Here is a 14,111-nt window from a genome sequence, read left to right on the forward strand (position 1 = left end):
CTCGTTTATCTCTTGTCGGTCTGGCTAATATTCTGGGATTGACGACTAAAGTGGTGAAAATATGTCCGATAGTTAGCCGAAAAGGAAACGACCCAAAAAAGGGAGCCGCTAAATTTGTGAAACGACCATACTATGACAAGAACATAATGTATACTATTTCAATCTGTCATTATATATATCGCACTACAATTTGTATGGGAACAGTTGTCTTCAGTTGCCGATATATTCACAGGGAGTTCGAAATCGACGAATTGTCGGCTGTCGAAATAATATGACCGCATTTTTCCCTCCCAATAATGGCACAGAACTCGTTTTAAAAGCGGTCACACTTAATAGAAATAAATAAAGAATAAACTGTTTTTTATCGAGTATTTGCTTTTCCGGAATCACCGGCTCCCGTGGCCCACATCAAGATGCACCAGGCCTACAGTGTGCACTCCATCCTTAAGCAGGGCGTTCAGATAGAGTCCATAGCGGCGTATGGTAAGAGGGGCTGAGTTGAGGAATTACACGGCTGAATCACTCATCGGGCGGACTGCGTTCCAGGTAACCATGTCATCCTGGGCACCCGAAGTGGCCAGCTAATCATGTACTCGGTTGACGAAGTGGCTGGCGTGGACATGCGCATGTTCAACAAGAACTTCAGCCGGAAGCCCATCACCCAGATGGAGGTGACTGTCGAGGAGAATCTGCTCTTCGTGCTCACCGACAGCCTGGTGCAGGTTTGCGACATCAGTCGCATCGAGAGCAACTTCGCCTTTATGCACAGTGCCAAGGAGACAAAGGGCTGCACCCTCTTCGCCATGGATGTGGACTCGCAAAAGTCGACCACTGGCGAGGTTGCTACTTTTATTCGTGTGTGCTGCGCCATCAAGCGGCGTCTGGTGTTCTTCTTTTGGAAAAAGGACAAGCTGGACTCGCTGGAGCTGAGCATTGAGCTGAGCGATGTGCCCCGCTCCCTGTGCTGGGCAGGACATGCCGTCTGCGTAGGCTACAAAGACGAATATGTGGTGTACGACGTAAGCTATCAACCTTCAAAATGGTAGTCAGGTGTTCTCCATTTTCCGTTGTGCAGATATCCTGCAAGACCCCAAAGAAGCACGATCTCTTCCTCACTTCCTCGAGCATCAGCAGAGATCCGTGTATCTGCCTGATACGGAACAATATGCTTGGCATTTCCAAAGACAGCTACCTAGTGGTCGTCGATCCCAGCCAGTATAAAGATAACAAGGATGGCAGCGCCAGTTCCTTTGAGAATGTGCGACCGGGGGGCATGGAGAACAAGAATTCGCTCACTCCATTACTTTGGTCAAGTCCCCTGCTTGATCTGGGTAAAAATTCGAAGCTTCTGCCAGCATTTTATATTCATATTGGAATCAATTACAGTCTGGGATGATCCGTATGCCGTTGGTCGTGTCAACACTGCCATCGAGGTTCGCAGTCTCGTGGGCAAGGACACTTTGGTTCAAAGCATTCCCGAGCTGCAAAAGACGCGCTTCCTGGTGCACGCCGACAAGGGAACCATATTTGCCGCCGCCACCTCAGAGCTGTGGTGTCTCCGCCTGGTTGAAATCCCCACTCAGCGTCAACAGCTGCTGCAGCAAAAGAAATTTCAATTGGCCATTGAGCTGACAGTGAGTCCAGGTCGAAAAAATGTCCGAAAAACGTCTATTCTTTCAATCTTTTTAGCAAATCTCAGACGAGCCTGCGGAGGACCGGGCCCAGACTATTCAACAGATTCACATGCTTTACGCCAAAGAGCTCTTTACCAACAAGGAATTCTCGTCGGCCATGACAGAGTTCGAAAAGGCTGCCATCGATCCCTACGATGTTATCCGACTGTTTCCCAATTTGGTGCCCGAACCAAAGCCTGGCACGGAAGACATCGCCGTTCCATCAAGCACTCCGCCGCTGGAGGATGGCGATTTGGAGAACGCCTACTTGGCGCTAATCGAGTTCCTGGCTTTGGCCCGCCAACGGGAAGTGGTGAAACTACGCGACGCCAAGAGCAGTTCAAAGTCTCTGTTAGAAATAATCGATACCACGTTGCTCAAGTGTTACCTGCAGACGAACGATTCACTGGTGGCGCCACTCCTTCGCCTCAACCAGTGCCATTTGGAGGAATCGGAAAAGACACTGAAGAAGCACAACAAGATTTCTGAGCTGATCATTCTCTATCAAATGAAGGGCAAGCACAAGGATGCCCTTAAACTACTCCGAGAGCAGGCGGCCATTGAGGGATCGGTGCTGCAAGGACGAAAGCGAACGATCCGATATCTGCAGGAGCTCGGCGCCAATCACCTGCCACTCATTTTCGAGTTTGCCGACTGGGTGCTGCAGGAGCATCCCGAAGAGGGTCTTTGTATTTTCACCGACGAACTTCTAGATGACGAGGAGGAGGAGCAGTCCCTTCCGCCGGCCAAGGTCCTGGATTTTCTAATCAGCAAACACAAGTCACTAGTTATTCCGTACCTGGAACACCTTATTAACGAGCGACACAACACGACCACTCTGCTGCATAACGTGCTCCTTAAGCAGTACCGCGAACGGGTGCAATCCCTCCTGGCACAGCAGGACTCCTGTAGTGAGGAGGGCGAGCCGTCTGACCTAAAGACAACGCGTGCCAAGCTTTACAGAATGCTGGAGGAATCCAACTCTTATTCGCCAGATCGCATGCTAGAGGAATTCCCAACCAACATGCTGCTGGAGGAGCGCGCTCTCATCCTGGGTCGCCTGAAGAAGCACGATAAGGTGCTAGCCATCTATATACAAGTGCTGGGCGATGTGGCCAAAGCGACGGAATATGCAGAAGCCAACTGCAACGACGATGAGAACATATTCCACACGCTCATCAAGTGCATTCTAATTCCCCCCGCACAGCCGCTCTACGAGGGCGTAGCCTTGCATCCAGACTTTGTTCAGGTCAATCGGAAGGTGGCCCTGGACTTGCTGGAAGCATACGCTACCAAAATAGATCCCTTCGAGATTTTTGAGGTAATGCTTCACTCCACTTCTTATCTATCTGGTAATCATCAATTGCACCTCCCCATTTACGTGTAGCACCTTCCCGATGACATGCCCATGCCGCAGTTGGAGAAGTATCTGGATAAGTCGATACGTAAAAAGCTGGCCGACAAGCACCAGATGCAGATGATGTGCGGCCTGCTGGAGGCAGAAGCCAATCGGTTAGAGGTCGCGTTACAGGCACAGCGTAACATAAGCTTCGAATTAAACGAGTTCAGTGTGTGCCCCGAGTGTAAAAAGCGCTTTCCCAGCCAATCAGCCTTCGTGCGCTACCCGAATGGGCAGATAGTGCACCTTTCCTGCCACGATCGCAGTGCGAGGGCGGCGGCTCAGCAATGATCTGGATTACGCTTTATCTGATAGGTAATTGAAGTAAAAATACCAGAAGCCGACGTAACTGTGTACAACGCATGGATACAGTTAATAATTATTTGCAAGAAATAATAATATACACTATTCGATATAACGAAGAGAGATAATCTTGCTTTTTAGTTTCACATTTGCGAAAAGTGTTTTGATGAAAGGTTGATAGAGTCACAGATAAACCATATTTTACATATTTATTTTGGCGATATTTACAGAAAATGTTGGCTTTGCACTGGAATATTATCTTAAGCTTCTTCGCTGCCATCCATGAGGCTGTCGCCGTCAAGGGAATCGTTGCAAATGGATAGATCGGACTCCGACTGAGCCCGACTTATCGGCGGCATGGCGCCGGACAGCGACAGCGATTGCTTGCTGTCCTCGTTATCCTCCTCCTCTTGCAAGCTCCTCGGCGAGGCTGTACTGCCGGCTGTAAGATCCGCGGAAGCCGAGTGCGCCGCTGGATTCGTTGTACAGCCGGACACCTGATTTCCCAAGATCGCGGTACCTGGTAGCTGTGTTTGCCGAATTAACGCCAGTCGCTGCTGGGTGAGCTCCAGGTGGTGCTTGCGCCATTTGATCCGCCGGTTTTGGAACCACACCTTTACCTGGGCCTCCGTCAGCTTGAGTGTGTGCGCCAGATAGAGCCGCTCCGGCCCGACCATGTACTGCTGCCGCTCGAACTCCGCTTCCAGGCACTCGAGCTGCTCGGGTGTGAAAATAGTGCGGACACGCTTGTTCTTCAGTGCGCTTTTCTTATGGGAGTCTGCAATTATGGATTATAACATTGTAACAGTCAAGATATTGAAGTTGTTATATCCTGGAAAGGGGTACTATTATTATAGGTAGCAGTCGGCAATGCAGTAGGTGTGTCTGTTCTTTCTACTCAAAGTAGTCCTTCAATTGTACACCTATTTAAATGAAACGTTCCAGATTGTATTCTATTCCGGCCCTACTCAGACCCACGATATAATTATAGAAGGTAGTCCCGCCGGGGCCAAATGGTTCGGGTTTAGGGCTTATTATGACAGCTCATGCTTATTCATTGAGCCATTTCACTCAAATTTTCAACTTTATTTTCCCTACGGGACTACCTTGTATAATTGTATCATGATACAAATGTTCGAAAGCATTTATCGCATCAGTATTACATTGATTTTAGTTTTAAGAAAAAGGCTTGCAGATTCGGGTAGGGGTATTATAATCTCCAGTGCTACGCTAGTTTTTGTATGGTCTTGTTACAGTTCTCACTACTATATATGACGGATTGGAGGACTATGTGTGTATATCATAAAGCTGCCATAGGAACAATCGAAACATTTTGAGAAAAAAAAAAAACTCGCTGTCATAGACATAGCCATTTAGTATTATTTCAGAACTTCGTTTTGAATTTTATGAAAATCGGACGACTGTATCATTTAGTTACCATAGGATCAATACATTTAGGGAAAAGCTGTAAATATTTGTATTGGTAAATAAAAGGAAAGTTGATATTACAATGTTTTTTTATGGCATACATTTAATTTACATTAAATATTTCAAATTTGAAATATTGTTTTTAATTTGATTGAAAGATAATTTCTTTTAAATTGTACCAAAACAAAATTATTTTTTAATTAACGCACTTTTAAAAACAGAATTGAAATGTTATCAAAATATTGTTTATGCGGTACACGACTTTAAATATTTTTTGTACGTATTCGTTAACTAAATTTACTTAAATGTTAAAAATTAGGTAAATGTTGTCTGCAAACTTCCCCTCAATAAGTTTAATTTGGGTAATGGATGTTGGTGATATTCTATCTTACCCGACTTAAGCTTCTCCCTCTGAAAGCTGAGCGACGCCTGCTGCTGGGCGTGGTGTTGCTGGTGGAGCTGCTGCAGGCTCTGCAATGCGGAAGGAGCTGATCCTACAGCGGCAGCTACGGCAGCGAATCCCGCCTGCTGGGGATGCGAGTGCGAATGCTGTCCGGCATGCAGGTAGCGGCCACTGCCGGCGCTGTTATCACAATTAAAGTTGTTTATATTCTGGCCGCTGGTGTTATTGTGGTTGCTGCTGCTATTGTTGCCATTGTTGTTGTTGTCGTGAAGTGACAAATTGATGGCGTTGTTGTAGTCCTTGCGTTGGCTCTGCAGACCTAAAATGGCGGCAATAGTGAAGGACTTGCCCACGTCGAGGGAGGAATGCGCCGCTGCTGCCTCAATGAGCTGCGCGTGCGACGTCGCAGTGGCGGCCGCCGCCAACTGTTCCCGGTGGTTGATGTTGATGTTGCTAGTGTGGCTATTGTTGCTATTGCTGGTGTTGCTGTTGCTGCTGTGACTACTGCTGTTGCTTCCAGTCGTCGTCGGTGGGTGTGGATGGCTGTCCTGCTGCTGGACTTGCTGATGATGATGATGCTGCTGCAGATGATGTTGTTGCAAATTATGATGCTGCTGATGGTGCTCCATTTGGTATGAACTCTGACCCGCCGAAACTGCGGCTGCCGCCGCTGCAGCTGCTGCCAGCGCTGCTGTGGGCAGCGCATGGTGCGGTTGACCATGTGCAGGGATTCCCCCCACACCCACGCCCATCCCCCCGCCGCTGGCTTGCGTGTTATGCAATGCCAGGAAGTGCGACAAAGGATTTGCGTGATATTTGGAAGGATTCTGCAGCATGGTTAGGTATTTGACGCTGTCTCCAAGTCTGTCTTTGTCACCTCGGTTCGTGTCTTCCTGCAAATGGGAGAAATGCTTGGGTATTAATTGTTGCTTCGAGACTGCTTCGCTGCTGTTGGCAGACCAGGTGTCAACGACACCGAGATTAAATTCACACAATTAAGTGAAATGCGATCCGAAGACTGCGCTGGTGGTTGCTCTTCCATGAACCTCTCGGTCAGCAAAGTGGCCTGAGATAGGACAATGGATTACAGCAGGTTAAGGCCTGCCCCAAACTCTTGGTGCTTGCTTTCCCTAATACACGAAAAAGAAAACTGATTTAAAAAGTTAAACCTTTTTAACCGAAAATCTGAAGATAAAGTTTTTAAATGAAATTGAATTTAAAAGTGACAAGAGGCATACTTGGACTCTCGTTCTTGACTTATATTTATACTGTTTTTATACCCTTGCAGGGTATTATAATTTCAGTCAGAAGTTTGCAACGCAGTGAAGGAGACCTTTCCGACCCTATAAAGTATATATATTCTTGATCAGCATCAACAGCCGGGTCGATCCATGTCCTTCTGTCCGTCTGTCCGTTTCTACGCAAACTAGTCCCTCAGTTTTAAAACTATCTGAATGAAACTTTACATATAATCTTCTATATACATACTTTCACTGCTATATATGTTGGAACGGATCGAACGACTATATCATATAACTGCCATACAAATGTTCGATAAATTTAAAAAAAAAAATTATAACTTGGCTGATTTTCAATACTTTTGCACCATTTTTGAGATATGGCCAATTTATATTATTTCAGAATATTGGTTTTAATTTTATGAAAATCGAACGACTATATCTTATAGCTGCCATAGGAACGATCGGTAGATGCAGAGAAAATGAAATGCTGGGAATATAAAACTGTAACTGTCAAACTGTAAACATAATAAGTATAAAATGTAATGAAACTCTGTTTTGTGTGTGTTTTCAGCATTTAAATCTATAATATAAACATCAAAACCAATCTGCAAGGGTATACAAACTTCGGTGTGCCGAAGTTAGCTTCCTTTCTTGTTATTTTTTCAGATCAAAATCGAAAGAAAATAAGAGGTCTATTGAAGAGGCATACAACAGATTAAATTAGTTTAATGACACTATAGATGCAAGTAGTACATAAGCTTACAGCTTTGGAAAAACAGCATAATAGTTTTTCCAGCCTTTTGTATACTTTTTTGGTCCAGTGTACCCATCCATTTGCTTAATTGTATGCTCTACCAGTATCGCTCGCAGCTCCTAGTTGCACGTTGCACCCTCCTCTGTCTACGGCAATGCGATAGCCTAATTGAGACTTTGTCACAGTTAGCTGCTTCATTATTGTGCCCGTTGCAATTGCAGTTGTTGTTGCCCCCCAGGTGCGTGAAATCCCGACAATCGGCTCCCTGCTCGTCCCATTGTTTGTGCTGCTCACTAAACATGTGACTGTCTCAAGCTGCATTTAAGCAGACTTAACTTAATACATACATATCTGAAGCCGACATCGTATTCCAGCCAAATGAGCTTCATTAGGGAAATGCAAATTGGGGGTAACAGGTGCATTTCGCACTTGGAATTCCCAAAAACAATCCATTGCGGTAGGTGCCAAATATTTCCAGAATGGCATGATGCTTCTGAGGCTTTTACAATGTTATAAGTGGGTAATATGTAGCTAATTATCGTTGTCATAATTTGTATACCGTTGCAGGGTATTATAATTTAGTTAGAAGTTTGCAACGCAGTAGTGGAGTAATTTCCGACCCCAGGATGTACATAAATACATATGTATGTATGTCGGTATTTAAATATCGAATAACTTTATCATTAGTGAACCAATTAACTTGAGTATACCAGTGTAGAAAAGCTCACTTCAGCAGAATTTTAATCATGGATAGCTTTACTCCAAAAAACGCGCTGAAATAGTGACGCTTTACATTGAAAATAGTCGTTCAGTTGTGTTGACTCAAAAAACTTAAAAAAATGCTACTATGATCGGACCCATGTTTCCAAATTTTACACCTCCGGACTTCTTTTTGTGGGGATATTTGTAAAGCAAAGTTTACGCCAGCAAACCTCAAACCATTGACGAGATCATGGCTAATAATCGTGCAGAAATCATCGCAATACCACTTGAGATGCTAGAAAAATTAATAGAAGTGCAGCAAAAAGGGCACATTTTGTATGTCCTATAAATTCGGCCACTTGATTGATATTGTTTTCAAAACTAAGTCTGTAGAAATTCTAAAGAACCAAATTAAATAATCTTGAAAATCGGTTGTTGTATGTACATATGTACGTCTGTCCACTTCAATGCAAACTTGTTTCTCAGTTTTAGAATTTCCTGAATGCAAATTTTTCTTATTAGTATATATGTAAGTCCTGACGGGCCTAATCATAATATATCATACAGCTGTCATTAGAACAATTGGGAAATTAAAAGAAAAAAATATACAAACTATGCTGCTATATTTGCATAAAAACTGAAACTATAAATGCTCGGTAATTGTATAGATAATGAAAATGCGAAACTGTAAACATTAGGTGTATAGGTAAATATAATAATGGTGGGCAGAACTCCGTATAATAACACATATAAACCCTGAGGTATATTCAAAAATTTATTTTTAATTTTGCCACAACCTACTTACAATATCATTGATGCTATCGGTCAAATTATTTAAGAACCTAGGGTAATCAGCAAAAGTTGGAAGTTTTACACATGTATGTATACTTTTTTGATACATATATGTAAGTATGTACATATCGACGCATTTTCGCGAAAGTATCGTATGTCGCTTTTTTTCGAAATTGAGATTTTAATGCAAAATTGTTGGGCACCTAATGTCTCACTACCCTGTGAAATATTATAACTGAAACCCCTATAGTTCCGATAAAAATTAAGTTTCAATTTTGTCTTTTCTATAGTGCTTCCTAAGAGATTAAAGCACAAAAAAGCTTCTCCTGTAAAATGGGATTTTACGACATACGATACTTTCGCGAAAATGCGTCGATATGTCCTGGCTTTTTCGTTTGACTGAAATGAATAGATTCTCATTTGAATCATTCTAACACTGAATGAATTATACCTACTTTATTTGAGTAAATTTTTTAACTTTTTTCGTTTTTATTGGCATTCGTAATTGCATTCGTTTTTAGTATTATAACTATAGATCAACTACATAACAAAAACTGTAAAACACCTCTGGATAATGGTAATTAATGAACGGAAATAAAGAAAATGTGTTAACTCTTAAATAAACAAACTCGTATTTAAACGAAAAAGAAAACATTTTACCACGTTATAACTCATATATCAATAATATGCTTTATTTCACTGTACAGATACTTTACAATTTCAACCAGGGGACAATAATAATAGTTTTATTGTATTTCATTACAGGTCTTTTTTAATTTGCCGACGGTTCTTCGGAGTGGACTTAAAAAACACAACTTTGGTTCACTCTTCTTCCCACTCTCGGTGGCACCAACCTTATCTAGCAGCACAATTCTACGGGCATAGATATGTGTCCCACCTTTTTTCTTTTAAAGGTAATCCAAAAATATATTTCTTTTCACTTTTTGTCAGGATTTTAGCTTGCACTTTCGGCCAAAATGGTCGACCGTAAATTCAGCACTTCCGGCGGCTCGTCAAAAAGTGTTGCCTACAGTTCGGCTGTAGTGGAAATCACCGTGAAAATCGGAGCGGAGGGAAAATTGCCGCTGCCGGCGACGCATGCAAACGCGAACGTGTTGCAAACTCAACTGAACTCAAAAGTTCGTGGCCGTAAAATTTTTACAATATTGGCAGCAGCCGCCGCCGACTGCGACGCCAGCGTCGACAGCGCTGCATTGGGCTGAGAGTGAACGCGTGCGTATGTTTGTGTGTGCTTTGATTTTTCCCGCCGCTCATCCTTTTGCGATTTTTGGTCCCAACTGAAGAGCAGCAGTCAGAGGGCAAGGGCAGACTCACAGGACACAATTTCAGCGTCCACCTCATAGTCATCATCATCGGCATTCAGGAGCCACCACCAGGCAAGTTACATAAAATAAAATCAGCCACCAAGGCAAGTAAGCAAACAAACCACCACCCATTTCACCCACCTATCAGAGCAGCCTTTCTCCCCAGCCCAGCCCACACCCACATCGAGTGTATGAAAAGTTATTGAAATTATGAAATAAATGGATAATTGCCTGGCTGTCATACCGCATGGCTTCGAAAAAAAGGGGGCGGTGCCAAACAATATTGCGCTGCTGGCTGGAGTAATAATTATTTGTGATTAAGGGGAAAGGGATCTTTTCGGGCATTATTAATGAAGAAATAAGTTTCAATATGTACGAGAATGTTAAAAATTGGATATAATGAGTTGGAAAATGGAAAAGATCCGCTGGTAATCGGGTTATTCATCTTGTTTTTTCATATCCATAGGTTTCCTAAAATATGACTGTGTGGATTTCTTTGACTAATATCAATAAGAGCGATCATAAAATTTCTTTGGCAATAAATTAGTATTTAAAATATACGTTTTTGTTAAGCTTCCTAACAATAAATCTTTACTTCTTCATTTAACACGACTTTTACCTAGTATTAACTCTCAATTTTGTTTCCTGGCATTTTATAGTTATTGGGAAATTTTTCTTGAGTTCATTATTGAAATTTATTGTTGTAAATATCCCCTGTTTCGAGTGCTATCTTAACCGAAATCGGCTTAATAAGTTAGCAGTGTAAACTATTGCTGGCGTATTCAAACACCAACCAAGCCCAACTCCAATTAGCCAACCCCATGGTCAAACCACTAACCCAGACTCAAATTTAGCGTTTGATAAACTACACGGAATTCCAACGATCATTACGGGCCAACAGAAATAAAGGATGGCAGGAACAGAAGAAGAACGGGCCCCAATTAGCGGTCGTCAAAGTAAATCCAGGCAATAGAAACGCCAATCGAGGAAAATGCGCCCTCGAAAGAAACTACAGGAATGCTCTCAACACTGACCGTGCACGGAAAAAATATTTACTTTGTAAAAAAATTATAAAACATCTGAAAACTTTCAATCCGCTCTGTATCTTAATTAGAGTAAAATTTGGTTAGCTTATGAGCTAAGTATTATAATACTTAGCAGAAGATAGCTGCCTGATATACTCGTCTAATCACAAAATTATATTTATTTTGTACATAAATAATTACGTGTTGAGTGTCTAACTTAACTTAACAATGGACTTATGCGCCTCACATAATCAGCAATTATAACTTTAAATGAAAATCATGTATATATTATATTAAAATATATTAATATATAAAAAGCTAATACTAAATAATATCAATAATAGTAAAATAAATTGTGAGCCAATTGAAATAAATGTTTTACATTAAAAGTTATTTATTTTTTTGCACACATGTCATTTTTATATAATTTCAGAATTAATTAACTTGAGGTCCATCGAAGGTGGTTCTTGGTCAATAATGAACATTTATTTAAACCTGGGCGACATATGTAAGTTCGCTTTTATTAGGCCTCAAAAAGTGCCGAAACAAGGAGTTTATTATAATGCTTTGATCCCATTTTTCTCTAATTTGGTAGGTTATGGAATATTTCATATATTAGATGATATTTTGGTGTTTTTTTCTCGTACGCATTGAAACGCGACCTGAAACCGGCATACAAAATCGATATACATAAGTTTATATTAAAAGGTCGCCCTTCGTCGTTAGGTAACACCTGTTACAGATCTTAGAAACTATAATTTAAATTAAATGAAGTCGACTGTTCGTAAATTAAAAATAGCGTACATAATATATGATAATTTAAGTTAATCTGATTACAAAAATGAGAGGATTAAATAATTAAGTTGTCCCCTCCATTTTCGTCTTGCTCGCATACGAGCTCCAATTCGACACAGATGGTTAGTCGATTATCGAACCGGGGTTTATATCTTTATACATAATGCTCTGAATTTGTATTTTTGAGCACGTCTTAATCCTTTCAAAGAGTTTTGTAACTAATGTGTATCCAATTTTCTCTTCTGCGTCTTGCACCTGTTGAATTTGAAAAATGATTAATTATTTATTAAGCAATGGTGAAGGCCAAGATTCCTAACGTTTCGGTGGCTTAATAAGAATGTAAAGTATTAAAGTAACAGAACTATAAAAATAGTGTAAACATAAGGAATTTTCTCAATGTACGCGTTTCCCCCCGCAGAGGCTCCATTCGCCCACGAAAATCCCACGAGAGACAAATTCAAAAATCAAAGACAGGAATTTGCAGCCGAACGAGAGGAGGAAGAGGGGTCCGCGCGGAGACGGGCTTAGGCGAGAGGAGAGCAGATCCTTTCGGGGTGCTTCGGCGTCACGTTTGTCGTTTCAATCATCATTAGTGCTAATGTACCCACAAGAATTGGGTACACTTGCCGCTGGCGTCGACGTCGACATCGCTGTTGCTGTTGACGCCAACGCAATGGCGGCCGCAGCAGAGCGAGAGATGGCAAGGCAGAGCGAGCGAGTAAGAGAGATGGGGCCATGAAGGAAGCCAGCAAAAATCCCCTGCCTGCGTATACATGCTTTTTACATATGTGTATGTGTATGTATGTACATATTTTATTTTTCATTTATTTACCACAATTTTAATATTTTTTGCATAACGAGTTGAGCTGCAAATAATAAAAACAAAACACGGAAGCACCCACAGTCCAACACACATACATATGTACATACATTGTGATGTCGTACCGTGCGCATGCTCCCAAGTCAGTGGGGTGGGACATGGGGTGCGAGAGTAGAGAGTTGAAAGGCCCCTCTGCGGGCGACGCCATTGTTGCTGTGCCTGGCCTTTTGATAAACTTCGACGATGTTGTTGCTCTGCGGATGAGAGATAAAATGAGAGGCGAGGCTTCGGCGTAATGATGATGATGTCCCTTCTTGGCCTGGTGGGTCGGTGTGGGGACGGCGGCAGAGGATACAAGAGCGTTGCCATAACCATAACATTTATTTATTTTATTAAATAAAAAAACCAGCCCTCCACAAAAATTTTAATGTTGTCTAATAAATAAAACACAAACAAGCGGCGAAAAAACTTTTTTCATTATGAATTATTACGGCGAAAGTGGAGGGAGGCAGAAAAGGAGCGGGAAGTGAGGAGGAAGGAAAACTCGGCAAGCTGCCAAATGAAATTACCGTTGTTCCAGACACAGGGCTGCATTGCGGGTTCCATTACTGTCCATCTAGGAGTATTTTCAGATATGTTAACTAATAACAAAAAAAGACACTCGGGAATTCTAGCATGACAAAGATTTAAAATTTTTTGTATTATACCCTTGCAAAATTTTCCAACAGTCGAATCGATTTAGTCTTGTCCTTACCATTTATACGCAATCTAGTCTAGTTTTTTTTTCGCTATCTGAATAAATCAGGAAAGTATACTAAATAAATTATTGTTAAAGGCTATAAATAAATCGGTATATATTTGTTACTGTTTTACTATCCACTCAAATATTAACATTTTGATGTATATATAAATATTTTTCATTTTGCAGCAATTTTAAATTATATTTGAAGCAACTCAGTTTCGTTTCGTTAACTTTTTAAGAGGTTACGTCTAGTTCGGAGGCCTAAAAAAATAGGTTTAAAAATATTCCCCGAAAATGTTTGAACTAATAATGGCGACCGACTTTCTAAACACACTTTTGCGAAATAAAAAAATATAAAAGTGATTGATTTAATTTTAATTTTTAATCGTTCAATTTTATTTTCAATTGAGACTTGACTTTTGAAAGCTTGACACAAATAAAAAAATCGACAAAAAATAATAATAAGTTAACATTGTAGCTGAAGGACGGGTATGTTTTTCTTCATATTTATCTTACTTCATGTTATACTTCTCATTTAATGAAAATATTTTTAATATTATGGAGCCGTCCAACGTTGGGCCACACATACATAAGAACATACATATCGACATACAGGAGGAGTGCTAGCAGAAAGAGAGCGCTCGGCTGCCTCCTTCGCCTTATCCTAGCAGAGCTTAATTTTATTAGCCTTCCTCGGGGCCACCCCTTC

The 14,111-nt window shown here is 41.4% G+C and overlaps 2 protein-coding genes across 5 annotated transcripts; one reads left to right on the forward strand and one right to left on the reverse strand.

The window, feature by feature from the left end:
- The first annotated feature begins 321 nt into the window (after positions 1-321).
- Vps39 (vacuolar protein sorting 39) lies at positions 322-3,731 on the forward strand. Of its 2 annotated transcripts, XM_017178912.3 has the most exons (7): positions 322-483; positions 547-1,019; positions 1,076-1,331; positions 1,387-1,634; positions 1,690-2,994; positions 3,061-3,387; positions 3,606-3,731. In XM_017178912.3, exons 1-6 carry the CDS (start codon positions 414-416, stop codon positions 3,361-3,363), a joined length of 2,655 nt encoding a protein of 884 aa, XP_017034401.1. In that variant the 5' UTR covers positions 322-413; the 3' UTR covers positions 3,364-3,387; positions 3,606-3,731. The 2 variants fall into 2 exon arrangements, with proteins under 2 accessions (XP_017034401.1, XP_017034400.1); XM_017178911.3 differs by lacking the exon at positions 3,606-3,731 and having other exon boundaries at positions 377-483; positions 3,061-3,500.
- LOC108083208 (homeobox protein Hox-A5) lies at positions 3,566-8,050 on the reverse strand. 3 transcript variants are annotated; one of them, XM_070286677.1, is made up of 3 exons: positions 7,930-8,050; positions 5,196-6,099; positions 3,566-4,153 (listed from the first exon to the last, which is right to left on the reverse strand). In XM_070286677.1, the coding sequence occupies exons 2-3, from the start codon at positions 6,040-6,042 to the stop codon at positions 3,636-3,638; spliced, it is 1,365 nt and encodes a 454-aa protein (XP_070142778.1). In that variant the 5' UTR covers positions 6,043-6,099; positions 7,930-8,050; the 3' UTR covers positions 3,566-3,635. The 3 variants fall into 3 exon arrangements, with proteins under 3 accessions (XP_070142778.1, XP_017034406.1, XP_017034403.1); XM_017178917.3 differs by having other exon boundaries at positions 7,912-8,044; XM_017178914.2 differs by lacking the exon at positions 7,930-8,050 and adding an exon at positions 6,376-6,471.
- Positions 8,051-14,111: the final 6,061 nt, after the last annotated feature.

This window comes from Drosophila kikkawai, chromosome 3R, assembly GCF_030179895.1.
Source record: "Drosophila kikkawai strain 14028-0561.14 chromosome 3R, DkikHiC1v2, whole genome shotgun sequence".
Lineage (NCBI taxonomy): Eukaryota > Metazoa > Arthropoda > Insecta > Diptera > Drosophilidae > Drosophila > Drosophila kikkawai.

Bases quoted from the DNA above. Each gene is read 5' to 3' on its own strand.
- Vps39 (XM_017178912.3), top strand. From the start codon at position 414: ATGCACCAGGCCTACAGTGTGCACTCCATCCTTAAGCAGGGCGTTCAG. The intron at 484-546 runs GTAAGAGGGGCT...ACTGCGTTCCAG, and splicing joins AGAGTCCATAGCGGCGTATG to GTAACCATGTCATCCTGGGC. The intron at 2,995-3,060 runs GTAATGCTTCAC...ATTTACGTGTAG, and splicing joins ATCCCTTCGAGATTTTTGAG to CACCTTCCCGATGACATGCC.
- LOC108083208 (XM_070286677.1), bottom strand. From the start codon at position 6,042: ATGCTGCAGAATCCTTCCAAATATCACGCAAATCCTTTGTCGCACTTC. The intron at 4,154-5,195 runs GTAAGATAGAAT...CCATAATTGCAG, and splicing joins GAGGGAGAAGCTTAAGTCGG to ACTCCCATAAGAAAAGCGCA.